Below are 25,697 nucleotides of genomic sequence, written 5' to 3' on the forward strand. Positions count from 1 at the left end.
TAGACACACAGAGATCGAGTGAGAAAAATAGAGAGATGAAGCCGGAAAAAAGGTTTCAATTTCTGTGAATAGACCAAGTGCGAGCCCATATGTTACGATCCCCGGGATCGTAGCCATGGAACCACATCACAAAGAAAAGGAATTAAGAGAAAGCTAAAGAAAATAAGTAGATAAAAACTGATTTTTCATTCCTCCCTTTCTTACAATGTGGCTATGAGCTTATATAACGAAACAGCTAACAATCCCTAAAGATCCGTTAACATGATGACCCGACCCAGTAACCCAAACAATTATAAGGCCCGAATAGATATAAGCAACACGAGCCCAATACATGGCTCATCTCACTAATTGTGATCCTAACAATCCTGCCCCCTTAAAAGAAGGCATGTCCTCATGCCTTGGTAGAAAACACTGTAAATGCAGGTTATAGCCGCTCCCGTCTGTATGGTGACCAAGAGTATTGGTATAGTAATAGCCTGTGAGCATCAGCTTCTTGCAAGTAAAAAGAGCATGTGTTGCAACAATTGACCTCCCGTGGACAATCTTCATTTCATTTTCAGCAAGAACATTCTTCTCTTCACATTCTTCATGGAGATTAGCCAACCCTTTTGCAGTTCCCAATGCAATACTGAACCTTGTGTTCCAATCCAATCCAGTATACAGAACCAACTCACTCTCATTGGCCATAGTCATAAGATCACCTCCCAATTTATAATCTAATCGCGAGTAACCATCATCCGTAGTAACTTGCCAAGTATGTAGTAGTGCACATAGATGAACACTCACATGAGAATCAGAATTTGACCGCCGATGATACGGATTTTGCATATTAGAAAAGACCCTCAAGGCTTCTCTATTGGGACTCTGCAGTAGATTGCTTGAAATTACAAATTCCATTGTCTGGGAGTGCATCATTGCAGACAACAGGATAAGTAGAAGAGCTTCATTTGACCGCATGCGTACTGAAAAGTGTATTTGAGGAACCAATGGAAGATATCCAAGGTCATTTGCCACAAAGCCAAATTCGAGAAACCATGTAGGTATAAAATCAAAGAAGTAAAGAGAACAGCGCACAGAAGAACAATAATTTCCATTATCAATATCACCATATCCAATTTCCAGGCCTTGTTTCTTAGACTTCAAAACCATCAGCTCATTCATAGAGACAACCATCATAATTCCCTAGATAAACTGTGCATCTTCTCTCAATATGTCTATGTCAGCCACAAGTGGTTGTAATGAATGGATAGCAACCATAGGTGATAAAAGAAACAATTTCTTCACAAGTGCATGGAATGGAGGATAAGAAGTGGAAGAGCATGTTGCCATGAAAAGCTCATCCTTATGAACATGTCCCACCATGTGTCAAAAAAACTTGTGCATATTAGTCAAAGAGCCTACAAAATTATCTCTTGAAAGAAGCATCAGAAGTGTACCTCACACAAGATAACTTTGAATTGCTTTTCAGAAAGTCAATAACTTCATCAACATTAAACCTCCTTGGATGGCAGCTAGCTTTAGTTTGGCAAAGGAAATAAAGTACAGCCACGTCAAATAGATAAGGGTTACCTCTAGTAACATCTATGATAAGTAATGTGGACTTGAAATAATCATTATCCAATAGAGACAGTGGAAGGGAAAAACACCTCATCATCATCAAGGGTGGCCAACGTTGATGAACTTGAACCCCCAATCACGGCTAAAGGGTTGCACAATAGTCGCAATACCAACATTGAAAATTGTAGTAACGAGGCTGAAACAATGCATTTCAGAAGAGAAGCTGAAAACCTCATTGAGAGTGACAGGAAGTATGCCAAAATAAGAAAAACCCTGCTGAAAATTGGGATTCTGGTCAAGGGAATAAGCTTGAGGCCTATAGTTCTTCCCCCATGCTAGATCAATCTTAGAAAGCACTGAAATAGCATAAATAAAGTACCCTAAATGGTAATGGTGATCATTATAATCTACTAATCCTTTTTCAGTCACAATGCCACCCCATTTACTATCATGCAAGAAACCATTCCCACTAAAAGTCTCATCCAACCAAGGCTCAATTGTATCACTCAAAAACTTCTTAATTGCTGAAATTAGATCAAGATAACCCAAACTCAAGCTGTGCATCTCACTGTAACTCGTCAAAAACACAACTATGTCATAGCATCGCTTTTCTTTAACTCCCAACAGGTTTCTTCCCTCAACGTCAAAAGTTGCTTCATTATAAAGTGCCCAAACAAATTCCTTCTTTGGATAAATTGGATAAATCTCTCCTGCAGCTCTGTCACAATCCACCATATGAGAAATTATATAGACTAAATTAGTGGTGGTCTGCTGAGTAACTTTAGACCTTCCACAAGGCACATGCAATCCCATATTCTCCCAAGAAGCCACCCAATGATCCCCATTATTCTGAAGATCCAACCAACTAATTTCCACCTCAAAGGAACTAATTGAAACAACTGCATCAACCAAACCATAAATTCTCAGCCTTCCATCATCACCAGTCTTGTAGAAACTCTTAAATTTATCCTTCATGGTGGGCAATCCACTGCTATCATCCCAAAGCCCATCCAAAGCCAAATCTCTACCCTTTGAACTCTCTGTCTCATAAGATGTGTGTTAATGTTTGGGATCGAGGGGTCTAATTAACGTTTAGAGAGAGAGTAAGAGAGAGAGAGAGACACACACACAAGAAGTATAGTGGTTCGTCTCCCGCCTTAGCGGGAAACTACGTCCACTTGAAAGCTTAACTAGTGTGTTTGGGCCTTGCGGCCCAAAGGGATTACAAGAGATGTAATGGGATGGAGTTTAAGTGGGAGGAGGGGTCCCTTTTATAGGTAAGGGAACCCCTCTCATTTACATTTTCTTAGATGTGGGATGCAAAACCACTATTCTAGTCTTAAAAAGCATGTTTGCGAAGGTAACTTGGCAAGGCCGGGAAGGTTGCTTCCCGACGACGTATTGGCCGCCTCCGACCACCGTGGCGTAGCTTGAGTGTCGAGGTACGAGATGTATATTGTGGTCGGGTCCCACCATGGCTTGTGAGCCCAGTAAGAGGGTGTTCTTATGCTTGTTGATGTAGCAAATCCTCCATATTAGTGGAGGTATGTACAAGTCCCCGAAGTCCCCAAGTAAGAGGAGCTTCTTGGTTGGGGAGTTATACACATGATGTCATCAAGCATAAGTAACGTCCGAGAGGCGCCTAGCCCCTACAAGTCCCCGAACTCCGTAAGCAAGAAGAGACTCGTTAACCTGCACAACAAAGACAAAAGCTCGCTTATGTAGAATGCTTGTTGTATTGGGCAACAAACGTGAGTTGCATTGATATGCGTTGGCATATACGAATGTACGAGGTGCATGATACATGTTGATGTATACATTTGAATGGCGCCGAGTATAATCGAGTATGACGTATAAACTCGAGCACGCATGTGGTTGTTTGAATATATGAATTGCATATGATAAATGTGTGATGCGCGCAAGAAAACGAACGAGGTATGCTCGGTTTAAGTTACATGAGTACCATGAAGGCAAGCGTTTGTAATTCGTGAACGATGAATAAGCAAACGCTTGTGTTTGTTTGGTTTTCGCTCGTATTAATGGAAAGTAAAAAGAATTCGATTTGTTGCAAACGACAAATGGTAGAAGAATTCAATGTTCCATTAATGTGTATTATGTCGAGGGGATGTGAGTGTAAAGCTTGGGAATGCAAGAAGGCAAGAGCATTAAAGCTCGAGAGTGCAGGGAAGGAGTGAGCGGGAAGCTCGGGGGTGCCGGGAAGGCGTGAACGGGAAGCTCGGGGTTGCCGGGAAGGCGTGAGCAGGAAGCTCGGGGTTTCCTGGAAGACATGAGAAGGAAGCTCGAGGGTTGCCGGGAAGGCATGAGCGGGAAGCTCGGGGTTGCCGAGAAGGAGTCAACGAGAAGCTCGGGGTTGCCGGGAAGGCGTGAGCGGGAAGCTCGAGGGTGCCGTGGAGGCGTGAGCGTTAGAGCTCGTGAGCATGAAGCTCGGGGATGCCGTGAAGGCATGAGCATAAAGCTCGGGGTTGCCGTGGAGGCGTGAGGGTTAGAGCTTGTGAGCGGGAAGCTCGGGGATGCCGTGAAGGCATGAGCGTGAAGCTCGGGGTTTCCGTGGAGGCGTGAGCGTTAGAGCTCGTGAGCGGGAAGCTCGGGGATGCCGTGAAGGCATGAGCGTGAAGCTCGGGGTTGCCGTGGAGGCATGAGCATTAGAGCTCGTGAGCGGGAAGCTCGGGGATGCCGCAGAGGCGTGAGAGTGAAGCTCGGGGATGCCGCGGAGGAGGTGGGCGTTAGGTAGCGAACCTAAACTTTGATACCCAAGCGTCGGGGGTTAACCGCCGGATCAATGGCTACCGTGGGCTGCGTTAACCGGTCCCTTTACTCTTTCCCGGAGGAGAAAAGCTTGACTATTATGAGGCGTTGCCTTATAGCTTGACGGTTGGTCGTGGACCATAGACCGTGGAGTCTAGACCCGTTTAGGTCTTTTTCCTGGGGGAAGAATTTGACAAAGTATGGTGCCCAGAGGCTAGACAATATGTTTACATATAGTGTACATGTAAATATTGCTTAATTGTATGAACAACAAATAAGCATGACATAGTTTTTTTAAGTAAGTGTCACATGTTTATTTAATTTTGCAATTAAATGGAAGCATGGCATGTGTAGCATGTACTTGTGGCGAAGTTTGCCAATAGCATTTTGTATGTTGTAAACATGCCTAGGATCATGAAGACATGTAAATGCATATCAAGTGCGATATATTGTAGGCATACTTAGGAGTAGTAAAAGCATGGCAATAGCTCTAATTGCAAGAGCGTGTATTAAGATATAGTTACTTATCTTATGCCGATTTTGAGTGAGTTGGAGTTGAAATTGGCATAGGTACCCAAATCATGTTGGAGTTGTCTAAGCATGACGCTCCATTGCTCCGGCGAAGCACCATAGTAGGCGGCTAATGATTGCGTTGATTGAAACTGTGCTTGTGTTTTGTTCGAGGCCTTGACCGCCACACAGAGTTGAAGCTTGAAGAAAGCATTTGAAGGCTGGTGTTCGGCTGGCAGATGCAGCAGGCATTTGATCAGTGATGATGATAAGCAGTGGTTATAGTCCTGAAATACTGGCGGTGTCCCTGTGGCTGCGCTGCCTGGAAGTAGCCGGTGATGTGGACTAACGATGGGAGATGATGTTGGGTGTCCAAATCAGATTTAGATTGGGTGTCCGTCAGTTTTTTTTGCTTTAGCAGGGGCATGTGCAGCGGTGGTCGACCAGCAGACCGTGACCAGCGAAGCTTGTCAGCTGTGGTTGACCGGTGGAGATGCCTTCCAGAGGAGGATGTCCAGCGGGGGTTGACCAGCGGACTGTGACCAGCGGAGCTTGTCGGCGGTGCTTGACCGGCGGAGATGTTGTCCAGAGGAGGACGTCCAGCAGAGCTTGACCAGCGGAGGATGTCCAGCGGTGGTCGACCTGGTGGAGCTCGTTGACGTCGACAGCTAGTGGTGGTGCCTAGCGGAAGCTATCTAAAGGAGCTTTACTCAGCGATTGCTGGTTGGCGGGGCTTGATCAGTGGTTCAGCGGCGAGCTCTGGCGGTGCGGCTGCGCGCTCTGGCCTGCGGATCTCCATCAGCAGTAGGCTCGTCCGCTGTAGAGCTTGCTGGTGCTGGCGGTGAGTATGGCGGATCCCAATTGCTGATCGATTGTGAAGAGAGCATTTGTCTGGGTGTCCGAAGTAAATACCGCTAGCGATGGTGGTAAGCCGTAAAGCCGAGTTGACTTTTTGTACGGCGGTGGTTATTGTTGGCGGTGCGACAGCGGACAAGGCTCGAAGTTGGCAGGCCGCTAAGATTTCAAGGATTGATCGACACTTGTGTACGTTTGGCGGTAGCCCCTAGCGGGGATTCTTTGGCGGAGATTGGATGAGTAGCGGCCGCCAAAGCCTGGCAGATGAGCTCTTGGCTGAGCAGCTTGGCGGTTGCCGCTGATGGTGATTTGAAGAATGATCATGGGTGCCCAGAGAAGTTTTCTGGGTGTCCAGAGCGAATCAGCACAAAAAGTCACCCTTTTTTTTTTTTTTAAGTGGTGCAGCGTTGACCATTTTGTTGGTGTTGACCAGTTCTTACGGGTGTTGACCTGATGCCCACTGCTGAGTGAGTCGCCACCAAGAATAGGATGATGTTGATCAAGCTTGAGCACAAGTTGTAATCAAGTTAAGTCGATGTTTGTACTCGGAGTTTGATGATAATCCAAGAAAATTTAATGATGATTAAAGAAGTTGGGTGCTCAGTGAGCGACCAAATTTGATGACTCAAAGAAAAAGAAAATTCTTTGAGCTCCGTTAAGCTGACTTAACGCATGGTAAGTGACGAAGTCATTGTATCGGCGTCCGACAGACGGCGCCAATGTTAATGTTAGTGACCGAAGGGTCTTAGTTAACATTAGAGGGAGAGAGAGTGAGAGAGAGAAGACACAAGAAGTATAGTGATTCGTCTCCCGCCTTAGCGGGAAACTACGTCCACTTGAAAGCTTAACTAGTGTGTTTGGGCCTTGCGGCCCAAAGAGATTACAAGAGATGTAATGGGATGGAGTTTAAGTGGGAGGAGGGGTCCCTTTTATAGGTAAGGGAACCCCTCTCATTTACATTTTCTTAGATGTGGGATGCAAAACCACTATTCTAGTCTTAGAAAGAATGTTTGTGAAGGTAACTTGGCAAGGCCGGCAAGGTTGCTTGCTGAAGACGTATTGGCCGCCTCCGACCACCGTGGCGTAGCTTGAGTGTCGAGGTACGAGATGTATATCGTGGTCGGGTCCCACCATGTCTTGTGGGCCCACTAAGAGGGTGTTACTTATGCTTGTTGATGTAGCAAATCCTCCATATTAGTGGAGGTATGTACAATGTGTTAGAGTGAAGTTGATAGCCTGAATCAGATTCATGATATGAACCATTACTGTTGGAATGCAGAATTGTAGCCAAGTCTAGAGCACCGGGCACAAGTAGTTTCGTGCTCTCAACAAGGATGGACTCATCCTTAATCAAAGGAACACTGAAATCTGGCTTCTCCTTAGTTTTTTGTCCAGCCTTGTCGATAGCAGCAACAATCATTGTTCCAAGTTGCTTATCATTCCCAGCAGACATAGATGTAACAGCTTTAAGATCATTACAACGCTTAAGAAACCTAGACTTGTTTTCTAGTTCGTTTATCACTGCCTGTACATTTTTGCCAGTCCCCTTCTTTATTGAGTAAGGATTTGTGCCAGGGGTCGCACCCTCAAGCTCATTGAACTCTCTGCCATCCCCACTATTCACCTTAACCATCTGTTGGATCATAATTCATATACATATTTGTCCCCTAAAACATGGAAATTACTTGTTCTAAAGTCCAAATTTAATGTTGACTAATCCAATTTCATTATTTCCCTAATCTTGTACTTTAGCTTAACCTTTGTGTTTATTTATATATATTTATTATGTTTTCCTTATCATGCTAGAAAATGATGGAGAAAAATGGAAATGCACTAAAAATGTCAACTTTACACATTTTCCTACTCCGGCTAGGAGAAACCAAGCCAAGCAAGGAAGAAGGAGCGACCACCTGACCAAATGAACTTCAAATGAGCTGAAACCTTCCAGATCCATTCTAGACATCCTAAGAAACATTTCTTATGAAGAGTGCAAGAGCCAAATAGAAGTGGAAGGCCTTCAAACAGTCAGCCCAATTTTATGCAGAAGCAAAACTGGAAAACTGGACCTGTAAGGAGTCCAGCAACGATTTCGGCCCAATGGCATGGAAATAAATTCTGAAAATTTGACACAATGATCTAAACTCATGGTGGATCATTTCATATGAAGAAGTCACGGGCAAAATCTGAAGTCTTGGTGGAGAATTAATTGAAGGAAAAATGAGTAGAAAGTGACTCAAACCTAACAAATTCCATTAGTGTTTAAATATTCAAACCTAACAAATTCCATTAGTGTTTAAATGCTTAAACCTAACCCATCATAATTTGTTTAAAGCCAAATAGTTTTGCTTGGTAGCCTATAAATAGAGGCTACAACAAAGAAGAAAATCACCAATTCCTTCATCCATTACATCTTCTTTCTCTCTTCATCTCCTTCACAAAACCTCCATCTCCACCTCCCAAAATCCAAACTCATACTATCCATACTACTCTATCTCCTCCATCACCACCACCATTTCTTATCCTCTACCTCCATTAACACCATCACTACTACGTCATTTCTCCACTCCCTTTTCTATCATCATTTTCTCCATCTAGTCCACCTATTCACACAATACATAATACAAGCTTCACTATCTTTTATCATCAAATCTTCAAGAGCAAGAAGGAGAGGGAATCACCACCACCACCATCACCACCAAGACGTGAGCTTGGGGACCATCCGACACACCACTAAGCCAACTCTATCCCTTTTACTCTAGATTATATTTTGGTGTTTAATTTGATTATGAAGTTAGTATATGTAATTATGAGTGAGTAGTACTTTGTTGGGGCTAGGGTTGAAAGCCCTAGCCAATCTTGTATGAATTGATGTTTTAATTGACATTTGATGTTATTTATGATTTTCATCTTCATATGCTAATTCAAGAAGTGAATGCATTCATTCAAACTTAACTATTTTGAATGTGTTGTGTTTGTCATCTCATGAAAAAATGTTTAGGGAGTAGTTAACCTTGAACATTAATAGCATGATAGCATCCTCTATGTGCATGTGAAGGTTGTGAGTTAAAATCACCTAGATCTAGGATTGGTTTGGTTGCATGATTATCTAAACTCAAAGTTTTATACATCTAGGAACAATGAATTGAGACTTAACCGGTAATAGGAATTGTTCTTAGGTAGTTAATTCTAGACTTATCCGGTTGGAATTGATACCATTAAAGGAGTTTAAGCCTTTGTAGTCTTATCCGGATGCAAAGAGGGTAATTGGGAAATTAGAATAGCATCACTTGTATTTGAACTTCAATGCTTGCAAGGGAGGTTAGTGGTAGACAATTCAACCCCTAACTTCATCCATTATATTACTAGTTTAGTTTACATTTGAGCATTTAATTTAATTTGGTTCACCACTCTATCCAACAAACAATCTCACTACCACCACAATGCACATACTCACCATGAGCCTAGATTTCTTGTGAATTTAGGTTTGTGATTGTACATTTGCATATTCTAGCTCTCCTTAGGTTAACACCCTAGCTAGTGAAAGAAATCCAATCCTCGTGGGTTCGACAACCTTTCTTAAATCCCTATACTATTACTTGTACCCCTTATACTTGAGGGTGGCTATTTGGCTAGCACCATCTCATCAGAATTCTCTCCATCCCCAGTATCTAACTTCTCATCAATACCATTTAATTTAGTACCACACACAAAACCCACAACATTATCCATACTAGTATTATCATTAAATCTCAATATCACATCAGTGTGAGACAAATTCAAGTCATTATCCACAGGGGTTTTACGAATAATACCATTATCAGCAAGAATAAGTGATGATGAAGCCTCAGTTGCAGCCGGAATCAATTTGGGTGTTGACGACGGCAACGGAGAGCCAGAATTCAGCGGGTTATCAACTTGACTTGCCGGAGATTGCGACGAACCCCATAACAACCGTAGCTCCTCCTTGAATTCAGAAATGAAGGTATCCATCGAACTCTTCAGCGATTCTTGCATCTCACACAGCTTAGCATCTGTGATATTCTTGTGAACTTGCAATTCGCCGGAACCTCGCGGTGGTGACGGTGGTTTCTCAGTCCCCTTAAGCTTGACCGTAAGCTCGGGTGTGAAAGAGGAGTGGCCTGAATCAACAATTGGGACCTCCCAATCACGTACCCGATCAGGTTCCATTGGAATTGGACGAAGTTGAGGGGCAGGTTCCACTTGCTTTAGATCTGAAATAGGACGTGGTTGCTCATGAGGGAAAGCTGGAGGAATAAACTGGTTTGTGGGGATGAAATAAGGCTGGGTAGGTGGGTAGTGGTGATAGATCTCTCTTGGATGAGGATGAATTGGGGTTATAGGTGATTGGGGTGTGGTGGAGAGAAACCCAGTACTTGAGTAATTGTGTGGTGAATGTGCATCGGCCCTCCACTGAGCATGATTTGCATGAAGATGTGGAAATTGGTGAGGAAAAACATACCCATTGACGGTTGTTTAGGAAGGTGGTGGTGGTGGTGGGTAGCTTGGTTGCAATGGAAACTGGGAAGGAGGTGGTGGGTAGCTAGGGCTACCGTGAGGGTGAGAAGAATGTGTGCTGTAACAAGCGCCGGAGATCCCACCACCGTACACTGCCGAACTCGAAAACAGGCCCAGTGGCAGGCTCTGATACCAGTTGTTACGATCCCCAGGATTGTAGCCATGGAACCACATCGCAAAGAAAAGGAATTAAGAGAAAGCTAAAGAAAATAAGTAGATAAAAACTGATTTTTCATTCCTCCCTTTCTTACAATGTGGCTATGAGATTATATAACGAAACAACTAACAATCCCTAAAGATCCGTTAACATGATGACCCGACCCAGTAACCCATACAATTATAAGGCCCGAATAGATATAAGCAACACGAGCCCAACACATGGCCCATCTCACTAATTGTGATCCTAACACCATAGTAAGCTTCTATCTTGGTTTCTTCTTCATTTTCGTTTTCACAATTCAACAAAGATTGAAGCCTTTTTTTGGGGGGGGGGGGGGGGGGATTTTTGTTAGGCACTGTCAGATTATTCTGATTGAATTGATTCTGCACAAGAAGAAAGCTCATACGGTCATACCCATTTGCTCTATAATGTGATTGATTCGCAAGCTCCCGCCTTTCAGGTACTGAAATCAATTTTGCATATTTCTCATTGTTTATAGGTACAGATTTTTGTTTCTGGGTTTTTGAGTAATGATGATTTATTGACACAATTTGTAGGGTTTATTGTGGAGGTCAGCTTTGGGGTTTCTTCTATTGAATTAATGCTTGTTTCCATCCTCTCCAGCTCTCCTCAATTCTCATTGACTATACTTTGAGTTCACGGAATCAGGTTTTGTCCTTCACCTTGATTTGCTATGTTTGCTTGAATCGTCTGGGGATGTTGCTTGAATTGATTTGCTAAAATTTAGAAGCATGCCTCCTAAAAGAAATTTTTTATCTGGATATGCAAAACGTTTAAAGAAGAAAAAAGATGTAGAGTTGGTTAACTCTTGGATTAATTTCAGTTTACCTACCTGAACTTTCACCCATTCTTCATGTTAGTCCCTGAACTTCCAATTTGATCAAGACTACCCCAGAACTCTCAATTTCCATCACCCGTGTCCAACTCTCCTAACGCCGTCCAAAAATTCCGTTTACTGCTGACATGGAACGAGTCAGCAAGCAAATTTTTAAGCCGTCGGGCCCGCAAAGAGGGCTAAAATAGACAATTTTCATTTAAAAAAAAAAACAAATAAGCTAAGTCTTTGTTGATCACATTAACCCCCAGATCCCTGAGCCTCGATCATTTTGGGGAACAACTTCAAACCTCTCACAGATAGGGAAATCGGGAAATCTATTAACTCCAACAAACAAGTAAACAACACAGCTCAATCAATTCATGAGCTTATGATTCGAAACAACAACTCATTCAACTCGGCCATGAGTCCAACTCGGACTCTTGACTCACCTGCAATGCACAAGAACCTGCACAATGACGCCCTTCTCTTTCCCATGCATGTTCATCGAAATCTCTTACAGATGAAGGCGCCATGTAGCCAATTGGAAACTCCTTCTACTACTCCTCCTCATCCTCGGCTCCGCAACCCCAAATTCCACCAATTCAAAGCTAAATCACACACTCAATAAGACCTAGATTCCACAAACCAAGCCAGCATTTCAAAATTAAAAAAAATGAAATCACAAACCACAAAACCACATAGCACAATTCACTCACCCTCAGAATTCTCGAAGCTTCCGAGAGCAGCAAAGGATGAACTCCTGGCATGGTGCGAGCAACCGCCAACGAAGCTAGATGATAGGAGCATTTTAATGCGATGTTTTAATAATTATTTCCCCATATTTTGCTTAGTTATTTCCTTTACTTAATCATTTTTAATTTAGTTTCTATTTTCTAGGTACATTGGAATAAATGACAAGGAAATGAGCTGAAATGAAGAAATGGAGTTTTCCTGGTCCAACTAGGAATCCTAGTCAACGCAGGAATCCTGATGAGGCTAGGAAACCTGAAGGCATTAGGAGACTACATGACTTGAAGATGTTATGGGAGATTAAATCTGATTTTTGCATGGGAAATGATGGAGATAATGTGGAAATCAAGGAGATTACGTTGAGAAAATCAAGGGAGAGTTTCAAGGGATTGTGCAACAAGAAAAGGCTCAAAACAAGTCCAGATTCGTTCCTTAATTCCCTCAAGATATGTTGGCTGAAATTAGAGAATAAAATCTGCAATTTTAATGTGGAAATCAAGAGAAAATCAAGGGGAGACATTAAAGGAAGTCCATGGAGAGATTTAAGGAATAAAAGGTACAAAAACAAGTCCAGATTCATTCCTACAATTCCTAAAGGAATTTTGGCCGAAAATAAAGAAGAAAATCAGAATTAATTCATGGATATTCGGCAATAATATATTTGAGACTTATTTTGAAGGCTTATGATTGGTTGGATGACACACCAGGGCTTACATGGCAATTTGTGATTGGTTGAAGTTATGTGGCATTTTCTGATAATTCCTTGGAAAATAATAGAAGATTCATGAAGACTTGGAGACCAAGGCCAACGTTCCCTATATATACTCCCCCTATGCTAGATGTTTGACAGACCCCCATAATTAAGAAATTTACTATATACGCGAAAGCTCTCTCCATCCTCTAGAGCAAGCCACGAAGTTCAAGCAAGGCTGAAGAAGAAGAAGAACCAAGCCGTGAGCATCATCATCCATTCTCCACCTTGAAGCTTGCTTTCGAGATTCAAGACTCCATACGTTTTATCTTTCATCCCCATCTCCATCTCACGGTGTAATTCAACCTCTTTCTTTGTAACCTTGTTTGATTTCGTTGGAATTGTTTCTAGTTGACATATATGTTTGAACAATTGTTAATTTCTGGAATTTTATGATTAATTGAGAATTTTCAGATTCATATATTGTAATTCGAGAGTTGCTTATGTGAGTTTGTTTAATTAAATTTGCTTTACAGAAAACTTTTATATGTTTAATTATCTTATTTGGGTCGACACTTATAGGATTTGCATGTAATTGGTGCTAGGTTTAAGAACATAAATCAACTTTTTGCTTTGTGTGACTTGAATCAAAAGTAGTAAAGGTTTTGGACAAAGATCGAATTTAATTAACGAGGATTGCAATTAGGTGGACTTTTCCATACTAAGTTGTACACTTGAGTTGATAGCCTTTCTCTATGTCTAATGCGTTAAACATGTCATGATTGACTAGCTTTCTAGGGCTTGATTACATGTTTGATAGGATTGATCTAGGTGCTTTCGCTTAGGTTAATTAGCATTGAAAACTAAAATATGGGAAATCATTTGCTTTCGAATGTTTCACATGATCAACTCCTTTCTCATGACTTAGATGAACAATATTAGGGTTTGAATCGATTTTAATCATGGTTTCGGTTTTGATCTTTGTTCTCTCATTCCATCATTATCTTTATGTTTTTGCATTTTATTTGTTTTACTTATTTAGTTTTATTTTCGAAAATCAAAAACAAAAACCCCCCTAATTTCGTAAATAATGTTTATACTTGTGAATATCTTTGTGAATATTATACTTTGTTTTAATTTTAATTGTTTAATTATTTGACAATGACAGGTGTACCCTCAATCCCCGGAATAGAACGATCCCTATTTGCTTATACTACTAACGATATTTTCAGGGTTAAATTATGCGCTTGCTTTTAGCGTATCACTAGACAATCCGCCACCGTCTACCGCAGCGGCTCTGGCATTGACGAAGATCTCAGCCTTAAAACTGCTCCCACTCCTCCTCCTCAGCCAACCACTTGAAGCCTCGAACTCCCTGGTCGTCAAGCTCCAAGACATTGTCATCTGATCCGAACTGGTTGACCCTTCCTCAGCCCATCCAGAGCGAAATTGACCCCGTCGACTTGCTCCATCATCTCCTAGATCTCCTGTGCCTCCATCAACGTCGTCGTCGCCAGCACCGCCGCGGCTTTGGCGAGTCTTCTTGGCCTTCTTCGATCTCCTAACATCGGCGTTTTGTGAATTGGGCCTCTTCAACGAATAGGGCTCTGAATCGAACTGCGACCACTGCGAGGACGAGTCTTGTGACGAAGAGAAATTGAAATTGAATTGGGGGGTGTCTTGGGAGAGAGAAATTCTAAACGGGTCGATGCTGAGATTGTCGCCGTCGCTGTCATGAAATCATAAGAATGAGCAGATCCCAGATGAGATAGATATGAGGTAGAATTTGATAACCAAATCAAATTTGAGGCTTTTGTGAAGAAATTAGAAGAACCCAGATGAGGAATTGGGTAGATTTCACTACCTAAATCGGAGTTTGAGGTTATTCTGAGGAAACCCAGATGAAATTTTGTGCTTGGAGCTTTTGTGTTTTCTTCTTATTGAAAGTGTATTGTCTGAGTTTGGGATCGGAGGAGCAAGAGAGAGAGAGAGAGGGAAATGCATCTGCCTTTTTTTTTTTTTTTTTTTTTTTTTTTGCGAGGATGTAAACAGAGTGGAAAATTTTGACGAGGGTATTATAGGAATTTAACCATTTGTCTCTTGCCACGTCATCAATTGACAGATAATTTGGATGGAGTATGAAGGATTGGGCACGGGTGATGGAAATTGAGAGGTCAGGGGTAGTCTTGATCAAATTGGAAGTTCAGGGACTAACATGAAGAATGGGTGAAAGTTCAGGTAGGTAAACTGAAATTAATCCTTAACTCTTTAAGGAGAAGTCTTGATAGGTTCATTACTAGAGAACCAGAAGGTTTGGGTGGACATTTAGTTAATGAAGAGGCAAAAGAGCCCACTGATAGGGAAGATAATGTGGAAGAGCACATTGATGGCAATGTAGTTGTTGATAATTTGGGTAATGATGAAAATGAGAATGGTACAGGACATAATGATCATGTGAATGATGCTCCGGTGAATATTTTTGACCCAAGAAATTGGGATAGTTTGGATAAAAAGTTGATAGATTTGTTGGTAGAAAAGGGTCCTCTTAGAGATCTTTCAATAGAAAATGGTCCTCCAGACAAGTTCAATAGACGTTTCAGTTCAAAATTCTACACTCGGTTTTTAGGAAATGGAGAGAAATATGATAGAGAGTGGACTTGCCCAGTTGTTAGACTTGCATATCGAATATTGTTAACCGTGCTTGTTACTGTTGCTTCAGCTGAGAGGAGTTTTTCCAAGTTAAAGTTATTGAAGTCTTATTTGCGATCAACTATGTCACAAGAAAGGCTAAATGGACTTGCTTTGATTTCGATTGAGAACGAATATCTTGGAAAAATCAATTGTGATCAGCTAATTGATCAGTTTGCAGGTAAGAAGGCAAGGAGATGGATTTTCAAATGAATATCAATCAACACTGCTAGCTAGAATGTGTTATTTTGAGGGTTTTAGATCAAGCATCTTTTTGTAATTATTTTTTGCTGCAAACTTTATGTTTGTATTGAATATTTAGCCTCTTTTGTAGGCTCATCTAATGATATTGATGATACATGGTGGGTTATTTGATTTTTACATTTTGAGTTTGTTCAAGTATAAATTTCATATAAGTCTAAAACTTGGAGGGCCGCATTTTAAACTTTCACACAGGGCCTCCGAAAAGTTTGAGACGGCTCCAAAATTAAGCACCCTTTTTCAGTGGTGTCTATACACTTTTATGTGCATATATAAAGGAGGTAAAGTATAATAGCTCTACTAGGAGTTCATATCTTATCAGATTGTGAAAATAGGAATATATTCCATTCATACACTAGTTACTTTATCGACGGTTCAATAGAACATTTCAGACCGGGTACATCTCTTCTCCTCAAGTTAATAGCAAGATGATTTTGGTTGCAAAACCTGTATTATGTGCTGAAGCTGCACGTGTGACTTCTGATATAAGTCGGTATACAATAATCTAGTAAGGTCACTATATCAGTAATTCATTTATTTATCCGTTAGCATAGTATGGAATACATCAATTTCACATTACAAGTTTTTCAGATAGCTGATCTATGTCCCAACAATGGGGTAAAGTTCAAATCCAACATTACAACTCCCTCCTACAACACGCCCACCTCGCTTTGCATTGCAGCAGTTTGGCAATTCGCTTATTGCACCATCAAGACACTTCTTACAATCTGGGGCCGAGAGGTCCCTTGTGCATGTAGCCAAACCATATAGTGTTGTGAATGTATCAAGTTGCAGCTCACCAGTTGCATAAAACTTTGGATTAGCACTACCATCAGAAGCTTCAACAGCTAATCCACTCAACAATTCCTTAACTCTCTCATTGAATAGAGTAGGATTCTGTACTTCTTGAACGTTCCACATGTAGAACTTGTTTTTGTTATCAATTTTCCCAAAGAAATCCACATTTGAGTACTTTAAGAGGCAGTGGTCATACCATATTATGGCTCCTTTGCTGTTCGGGCAGAACTCTCTAATATCTTTGCTTGCATCAACCACACAAGTAGTGCAATCTTCACTTGAGACATCGCCTCGGCAAAGTGCAAGGCCATTTGCTTTCTTTTGGCCTTGACCAGTCGAAGCAAGGCCAAATCCGGTAGGAGGAACTTTGGTCTGTAAAAGGATGAATAACCGAGTCAAGTGTGCATCATATGGGCTATTGGCAGTATAGTTTTCATGGCTGAAACAGAAATGTTTGAGTGAGGAAGCACCAAAGGATGAGTGGATGAAAAGACAGAAGACTAAGAAACCTAGAGAGATTGTTTTAAAGCACAACATATTGATATTGGATCTGAGGCTCAGTTTGAGTGTGTGTGCATATATATAGGCAATTCCTGGGGTTGAAATTGTTGACTTTGTTATTTAAAAGTTTGGAACCTAGTAAAAGATATTATGGAATGCTGACTTATTCTGGAGGAAACTTTCCAGTTTATATATAATATAACTAAACCAAATGTCTAGAATATCACATATTCAGAGCATTCTACTGGAATGAATGAAATGTAGGTTTCTGAAAATTATTTTGTAAATTGTGCAAGCTATTTGTGTCCAATGAGGATACATTTCAGAGAATGAACGTGTCTAAGCCGGAGACAAAGTCTTATTGCAGATAAACATTAAACTTAATATGATCCAAACTATCAAAGGCAAAAGCTTCTACATATATGGAAGTTGAAGAAGTGTTTTTCTGGAAGCTGTACATTTCTTTGCACACGCCAATGTTTGGTAGATCATGACGTCTGCATTTTGTGTGGAGTCCCAACAAATTTTACGCAAGGCCAAAGTAGTTATTGCCCAGAAACCACTCATTTGGTCAACTACTTTACCGGTGCTTGCATGCCTGTATAATTTAGGCTCCATTCCAGTGCCATCACTTGAACCCTCAAAATCTTCTGCAGCTTGCTCTACGGTTGTTTCATCTTTGTATTACTATTACATCGGAGCTTGAAGTACCCATAAATTAAATGGTTGTGTGTGAAATGATCCGAGCTTGCAGCTTGCACTTAATTCTCCAAGAAATTAAAAATCCTACTGACTACTACTCTTTCCTTCGTTGGTCAGGATTAAAATCACAAAATGATGAAGAGCATGGATAAGAGAAGGAATTGAAGTGCCAAAACATGGACATATTATATTGCTAAGGAGCATTCTCTCTTTATTATACCAAGTACAAGCCAAAATGACTAAATGGATTTGATTATAATGATTTTGTTATTACAAAACATTTTTCAGCCCCTTCTTTTTATTAATGAATTATTATAATTTCTGGTTAGAAAGATAGATAATTTTTGCTTTTTTTTTTTTCTAATTCTTTTTTTCTTATATAATTCATTGACTACTTTATTTTTTTGTATATTTACAAAAGATGCGATTAGTATCACCCTACTAACTACTTTGTTCACCCTACATTTCACTTCTCACCCTACATATATTTGAAAGGGAAATATAATAATAGGGATGTGAAAATCAAATTGCAACTTTTTAAAGTAGGATGCAGACCTAATGTCATTTAAAGCAAATAACTAACAAGTATGAGAACCGAAATAAACAGAAGGTGAGTCAACATATATCAACAAAGGATAACCACTTCTGCTAGTGCTACGCCTGAAATCATGTAAATCAATAAATAATTGGTACTCATATCAATAAGTAGACAAAGAATTTAGTAGCTATATTACATCAGAGGTGAAGATGTTCCTTCTTCTAGTTGAAAGAAGGCAAGCTCCACCATTGAGAAAAATTAAAGCAAGAACATACACAAGAAACAGAAGAAAAGAAAAGAAAAAGAAACAAACTGCTCATAAGTGAACTCATCACAAAACTTTAAAACACTTCAGCCACCTTGCTTGCAAGAACTCGTTCCCGTCTTTCAATGTATCCAAATGGGAACCAACCTGCTTTGCCTTTGCATTCCCCTTCTGCCCAACCATTGTTGGTTACCTGTTGAAAACACAATACAAATTATCAACAGCAATAAGTCAAAAAAAGATAACACACAATCCAAAATAGAATACAATTTGGGCCTAGCAATAGCAAATCAATCTGATTATAACTAATTCATGCAAAGTTAGGCTGTTCTTAACCAAATAACCTAAACTGAATCCAGCCATTAGACGTTAATCATCATGATTAAAAACCATAACCAGTTTTCGTGTTTAGATCAGATTGTGGTGTTTGTCCAAATCCAAGCCCTGGGTCACACCTAATTCCAATTTATAGGATCAATATTGTTCAAGTTTAAAGATATTCAAGCAACAAATGTAAACCTTTCGCACAACAACATAGTCACCAACTGACAAACTGAGCTCCACATCAGAAACAGCTTGATATGTAAACATAACCTGCAATAGATTAACAAATAACACAATATAAATGAGCACAGATATGGTACAGACTTCAATAGTAGAAATTGCATCACTCAAACCATTATAATGTGAAAATTCTTTGATTACGAACCTCCCCCAAGAAGTAATCCATACCGTCTGACAATCCATTATGTGTTTGAGAAGCATATATACCATTAACTTCTTCATAAGGTGGGGGTGGAGGCATGCTGTTGTCAACAGTGGGGCTAGGAGGCGCTTCAATACGTTGTCGTTCTGATACCATCTATCAATATTGAAAGAACATTTACAACAAAAATCATTAGTTAATGCAGAAATCAAATATTGGATTTTGTATTAATGAAGAAACCTTCACTTTTGAATAAGAGGAGGAGGGGTGAGGAACATGACATACCTCTCCTTCAAGTTGATCAAGTATCTGAAGGATCCTCTGATGATAAGTACGCTCTGCCTCGACCTTCAGTCATGAACACATTCAATGAGAAGAAGGTTCAAACACCAGTTTGTATACATTAAAAGATGGAAAGGAGTTCGCGCAAGCAGGGCAAATCCCCAATGTATTTGAAGTCTTTTGTCTAATTAGATGCCCCAACATATTGGAAGTTCTTTAATCTATATCAGGACTTGAGATAAATAGAGGCAAATGTTCGATTAATAAATACTCAAGAAAGGAAAGTAGATGAGTTGGCGGAGGATTATTGCTCATGGGAGGATAGACCTTCTTGGTGCTCTCTCCACATAAGGGTGCTGATGTCTGAAAGGCTGCTTGGTGTTTAGGGAGACTAAAGTGAGTCATTCCAGTTTCTTTTTTCCTTTTTCTTTCTTTTTTGAGAATAGTGAAACTTTAGAAGAATTCACACATGAGTAAATCTCACCAAAACTAAAAACAATACACAGCATGCAACTTAGAAGAAAACTAGTTAACTAGCTGATCATCACTGGCTTCCAGTTCCACAAAATGGAACACAGATTTACACCCATAAAGGCTACTGAAGCCAAGAAAGAGAACCTGTGGACCCATTCTATATGCTCCTCAAAGATCCAATTTTTGCTTTTCAATCAAATTACGCAAATAAACGCCAAAACTCTGCAATTCCACATGGGTTTTGCCGTTCTCCCTAGCCTTGCACTTAACAGAGGACAGTCACCCTCTGGCAGATCCCACAACATATCAGCTTCTAAAATCATTGGACCAAATATGTTCAGCAACTTAAGAGTGAACAAAGACACTGTCAGTAATTTCTCCCTTTTTCCTTTTTTTCCTTCTTATCATGGAGAAGCTGATCCCTTCAGTAGGGATTTTGGAGTGTTAAGTTGGTGGAGTCTCGATCAGATTCATATCCCCCAAGTCCCAACACAACGGAGAGCCCCAATCTCTCTGTCATAACCACTACTCCGTAACCATGGTTACCTACCAAGCAATACAGACTTGAAATTTTTCTTTAAGGCTGTCTACCCCACCCAATGATCCACCCATCACCACACCCTCTGTCACTCACCACCTTCACTTTGCGGCATTCAAAATAAAAACCCATAACATTGAGACACATCATTTCAAGGAATTCTAATTGAGCCTCTCACATGTATATTTGCATTTCTTTTAACTCAACATTTGCTTCTACTCACAGTATGCCACATTGATAACGATTCAGGTAGAATCTCCAGAACCATTCTCAGCAACCAGATTACCAACCCTTAAACCCCCTCTATTTTTTATTCAAGAAACTAATTCCTGTCTTATCGAGTGCCCCTACATATACTCCCTTACACTATCCCAAAGAAAGTCCCTCGTGAAATTGTCTATCACTCTAGCAACGCCTTTAGGAATTTTAAAACAGAGACATATACACAGGCATGCTTCCTTTTGGGCAACTGTTTTCTAAGAGTTATCACTTATCAGGCTTCTCTTAGATTGGGATGCTGCTGTCATTTAGCTAATTAGCTTACTCATTTCTCTCTGTTTTACCCATCTTTAATTTTTCTCTTAACAAAACTTTGTTTCTCGTTCAAAAAGTATAAAACAGCCAAAGATATTTGTTCTTCACATAGTTGACTTATTAAAGTTTTTAAAAGAACTTGCATTACCATGGCAATGAGTCTCTGGAGAGTCAATCTCTGTTGTTGAGCCTCGACTGCTGCCATTGCTGCAGCTGCTTCCTTCCCTAATATTCCCATATTCGACTTCAGATCTTGCAACTTTGCTTCTGCTGCTTCTAGTTTCATAACATTATCTGAATTTCCTGGTGTTTCCCTCACTTTTGCTTGGCGTTTGGAAACTTCAATAGCCTGTCTAGGTTCAAAAGAACACACAATGACGTGCTTGTAATAGAAAATTAATAGGGTTTAGGGTTTTCAATTTTATGGATATAAGTATGAGGAACATCAATTGACTGCCAATATATTAGTGATACAGTCCAATCAAATATTGTTGCAAGAATAAAAAGGAACAAAACAATCAGAAATTATTTGGTAATCACAGATTAAAGATACCTGAGCTTCAGCTTCTTGTCGCATTCTGTCATATCGTTGAGCAAGATGCCGAGCATCTTCCAATGGAGCGCCCATTACCATTGCTCTTAATGGCTCCGCCACCTGATAACAGTTATAAACCCACATCATAAAATATTAACCTCTGATAGCAGTTAGGAGAAAGAAACTATTTGAAAATACATCTTAAAGATGGTCTTAAGTATGGTCTTCAAATTGCAGTTATAGAGTTTATCATTCAACAAAATGAATTTAAATATGCAAATGTATTATTCCTTCCACTACAGACTGAAGAGTATTCAGAAACATATTCAGCTAATTTTAAGTGAAATCTGTAGAGTTGTGTATAAGTGAAGAAAACATGTTACACCTGTGTGCCAAGAGCTTTCAACAGATTCCCCCGTTCCTTCTCCATTTGAGCACGAGCACGTCCATAGCTTAATGAAGCTCTTGATAACGTACTACCACTAGTACATGTATTTTCAGCTCCATATTTCCTGCTATCTTCAGACAGCTTTGTTCCTAGACAGAAAGGCTACAGTTAAGACTATAAATCTTAGGCCTTCAGAAAAAAATGTTTTAGCTTGACAAATGGCATAAGTTTTGCCAACTCACCTATTTCAACCTGTTTGGATCCAGTGACAATATATCCCTCCACACCACGAACAATATCCCTTTGATAATGCTAAAACATGAATCAAGTATTCTTTGAGTAAGGGGCCAAAAAGTAAACTAAATTGGATAAATGCCATAAAGAAAGTAGGCAACCTTTCCAGCACGGGTTGATATGTAAAGCTTCTCAAGTTTCTGATGCTGCACTAGTTCTGCCTCATCAGTAACTAAATTACCTCCATATCCTCCAGCCCCAAACTGCTTGAGGACAGCCTAAACTAACACGAATGTAATCAGTATGCTTGTTTTTTCTCTCATAAAAAATGAAATGAAAGCAAACTTTTGTCACTGCAACTAGCCATGCAATTTTTATCACTAAGAAAAAAGGAAAGCGCTGTCATTAACAGAGAGATATGCAAATAAATAAGAGGGATCAGAGTTGAAGATTTTATATTATTGAACGTATGCATACAAACACGACCACTTGAACGAGAAACAAGGCATGGAGAACAGAGTAATACCAGCCTTACCACAAACAAACGGAAACTTTGCAAATGATTAATTTTCAGTGAAGTTTGTGACTGAAATCATATACCATTTAACAGTTGGACAAAATTGGTTTGCAAAACAAAGCATTTACATTTCATTGGGTGAACTAGCCTGCCCCGAATCAGATATTATCCACTCTAGGCTCTTAATTTTCAAGGCATATGGACCAAATAGTTAAAATTCATTTGTTCTACCTTCTTTCTTTCTTTTATTTTCAATTCACCCAATTAAGCATATTATATTCCAAGCATGTTCACAGATCAATACACAAATGAAGATCACCTCATTATATGTTTCGGGCTTTATCAAATCTGAATAAACACAATTTGTACAAGTTCATAACTTTGAAAAGAGAAGGCATATTGTTGGATCATACAATGTGAAAGACAAATCGAGAATCTCAAACCCAACAATGAAAACGCATTGCCAGCAGAAAAAGATTTCGAATTTCACCAACGGGCAATAAAAACAATAATGATTGTGAGGAAAGTATTAGAGATTGAAAGGAAAAACATGAAATTGGATCCAGCTGAATCAGAAAGAGAGGGAGACCTGTTGTTGGCGAGCGACCTGTTCGCGAAGCCTGGTGGCTTGCTTTCTGATTGTTTCCATTCAGAAGCTCAAGGATCAAATCTGCGCAGCTTTCTGGATTTTGAACAACAGACTTTGAGAGACAGGGGATTTCAAAATGTGCAGACCCCACTTCCAACTTTGAGCTTTTGATTTATTTTGGTGATTTGGTCCTGCCAAAGACATAAGGAATTTCGCCTATTTCAAAATTGGCCGAAAAAAAATAAAAATTGAGATTTGTTTCATTGGGTTTGTAGTTTTGTAATTTGTGCTTTGTACAAAAAATGACCTAATGATGACTTAAAAATTAGAATTTTATGATAACTTCTAAATTAATAGTCGGATGACACATAATATTTTATTTGAGTCTTTATGGAAAAGTCATATTTAGATTCTCGCTTACTATATCTTTCTACCATAAACATTTTAAATGGTATAAAAGATGTTAGGATTTCGAGATGAAGAGCTGGATGCGGGTTGGGCCCAATTGACAATATGCTAAAATCGGTGGACACAAGCTGAAATTTTGAGTCAGTCTTAGGTTGAGTTTTTCAGCTGTGATAAGATAGAATCGAACCAAAATTTCTTAGGTCGGTTCTCATATTTTTGGTCTCATTTCAATGATTTCATTATCACAAAATTGTCAGCGAAGATCTTTCACCGATCCAACCCATAAACCACGATCTTTCATAGATCCAACCCATAATTTTTTAGTCTTTTATCAATGCATGTAGCATCAACTTAGAAACAATCGATCAATCACATCATATCAATAAATTCATTGAGACCAACACAAGAGAGAAAGAAGAAAAGAGTGAGTACAAACTCTTTGTGGACTGGAAGAGAGAAAAAGCAAGTGCATATGCATAATTGAATATGGTAGCCATAGAGTTTCTAGAACAAGGTAGAAAAGTAGAAGAAGAAGATCAAATGTGAAGAAAAAGAATAAGGAGTTAAGGACAATACATAAGAGTAGAAGATAAATGTGAGCAGCTCTATAATAAGAATCTAAAACTACAAGAATTATTCTTGTTTTCTATTTTTAATAGGTGACTTGAGTAATTAGTCCAATAAATTGTTCATCTTTCAAGGTTTCGTCAATATTTTCAATATTCTTTTTTTCTTCTATTTTTTTGTGGCTCCTCATTTGTTGGCTTATATTTGAGTTCTGTAATTTTTGCCTTTAGGAGAATATTTTTTTTTTTTTTAACTTGATTTATTTCCTGCTGTAAGTCTTGCATTGTTATTTCCAGTTTTTATTTTTTATCAAATCACCCTCTACTATGGTCATATCAACAGCCCCAACAGTTAAGATCAGTAAAGAGAAGTCTTCATTATGATCATGCCAAGTTTCATTATGATCCTGCCAAGTTACACGAATTCAACAAAAGTACAACAAAGCTGCTCCATCAAAGTCCCTTCAAGTTTGTCAAGTTCTATAGATTCCAACAAAGAAAAATAAAGCTGTACAACTCATATCTTCTCAAATCTTCTCAAGTCTTTCACATAATCAAAATGGTTTTCGTGCTGTATTATTGTAACAGTATTGTAAAGTGACTATAAAAGTCGTTGTCCAAGAGATCTTGGATTTCCTTTTTACAGTACTTTAATAATTCGTTATTCATCCAAATCCAAGAGCAAAGACAATTGCTCATGTAGAATATTAAAAATTCAAAGTCAGCTTGCAGCCATTTAAACTATGACTGTAACTGTAACAGTAACTATAACTATAACTATAATAATAATTATAGTGTCCTAAAACTTGATTTCGGTGAGAGGTACAAGCAAGGATGCTAGCACTTGTTCTAAATTGCACTCTGATTACATTCATACAATTGATAGGCTTTTATAGCCATTTTACAACACTGTAACAACAATACAGCTGGAAAGTAATTTGATTCTTGAAAGGCTTGGGAAGATTTGAGAATACAGAAATCTTCAAAACTTGACAAGCTTGAAGGGACTTTGATTTATTCTTCTTTGGATGAATTCATGAACTTAGCAAGATCATAATTGAGCTTTTATGATCATCTTTGGTTGTTGTGGTCCTTGAAATGACCCTAGAGAAGGGTCGTGGCATTTGGAAATGACCATAGCAAATGCCATCACTATTCACATGTCTTTTTAATTGTGGCTAGCACACCTGAAAATTTGAGATTTCGGTTGAAGATATTTTGACTTTTCAGAGAATATTACACTTGGAGAGATAACTGTGAGATTAAAAATCATCTGCAAAAGTTGCATCGGGGTCATGATTTGCGAATTGAGACTGGACCTCATCCGTGAAGTCATCGTCTCCATCTTCACTTTGCGAAATTTTAGATAACACTTCCTTGAGTTTTAGGGCATACTCATTTGGAGAAGAGATGCCTGCAAGTTGACTTTGAATTTTGTACTTCTGCGTGAGGAATTGGCTTTGCTCTTGAATTTGAATTATTGATCCCTGTTTCCATTATTGAGGGTGCT

At 39.6% G+C, this 25,697-nt stretch overlaps 2 protein-coding genes and 1 long non-coding RNA gene across 3 annotated transcripts; 1 reads left to right on the forward strand and 2 right to left on the reverse strand.

The window, feature by feature from the left end:
- Positions 1 to 15,721, forward strand: LOC133740267 (uncharacterized). The gene is made up of 4 exons (XR_009861094.1): positions 1 to 77; positions 10,747 to 10,844; positions 10,942 to 10,955; positions 15,533 to 15,721. It is a non-coding gene; the product is annotated as an uncharacterized LOC133740267 (long non-coding RNA).
- A 391-nt stretch (positions 15,722 to 16,112) lies between these two features.
- LOC133740871 (cysteine-rich repeat secretory protein 38-like) lies at positions 16,113 to 16,947 on the reverse strand. The gene has a single exon (XM_062168804.1). The coding sequence runs from the start codon at positions 16,945 to 16,947 to the stop codon at positions 16,213 to 16,215; it is 735 nt and encodes a 244-aa protein (XP_062024788.1). The 3' UTR covers positions 16,113 to 16,212.
- Positions 16,948 to 18,279: 1,332 nt separating this feature from the next.
- LOC133740266 (SH3 domain-containing protein 2-like) lies at positions 18,280 to 23,433 on the reverse strand. The gene is made up of 10 exons (XM_062168192.1): positions 23,214 to 23,433; positions 22,269 to 22,385; positions 22,116 to 22,185; positions 21,871 to 22,022; positions 21,504 to 21,605; positions 21,099 to 21,299; positions 19,408 to 19,470; positions 19,126 to 19,278; positions 18,936 to 19,010; positions 18,280 to 18,609 (listed from the first exon to the last, which is right to left on the reverse strand). The coding sequence occupies exons 1-10, from the start codon at positions 23,271 to 23,273 to the stop codon at positions 18,493 to 18,495; spliced, it is 1,110 nt and encodes a 369-aa protein (XP_062024176.1). The 5' UTR covers positions 23,274 to 23,433; the 3' UTR covers positions 18,280 to 18,492.
- Between the last annotated feature and the right edge of the window lie 2,264 nt (positions 23,434 to 25,697).

Source organism: Rosa rugosa, chromosome 3 (assembly GCF_958449725.1).
Source record: "Rosa rugosa chromosome 3, drRosRugo1.1, whole genome shotgun sequence".
Lineage (NCBI taxonomy): Eukaryota > Viridiplantae > Streptophyta > Magnoliopsida > Rosales > Rosaceae > Rosa > Rosa rugosa.

What these genes read in the sequence shown, in the direction of transcription:
- LOC133740871 (XM_062168804.1), bottom strand. Translation starts at nt 16,947, where the DNA reads ATGTTGTGCTTTAAAACAATCTCTCTAGGTTTCTTAGTCTTCTGTCTT.
- LOC133740266 (XM_062168192.1), bottom strand. Translation starts at nt 23,273, where the DNA reads ATGGAAACAATCAGAAAGCAAGCCACCAGGCTTCGCGAACAGGTCGCT. An exon ending in TATCAACCCGTGCTGGAAAG is followed by an intron (nt 22,186 to 22,268) that starts GTTGCCTACTTT and finishes TTCATGTTTTAG; the next exon opens with CATTATCAAAGGGATATTGT. An exon ending in GACAAGAAGCTGAAGCTCAG is followed by an intron (nt 21,300 to 21,503) that starts GTATCTTTAATC and finishes GAACCTAGACAG; the next exon opens with GCTATTGAAGTTTCCAAACG.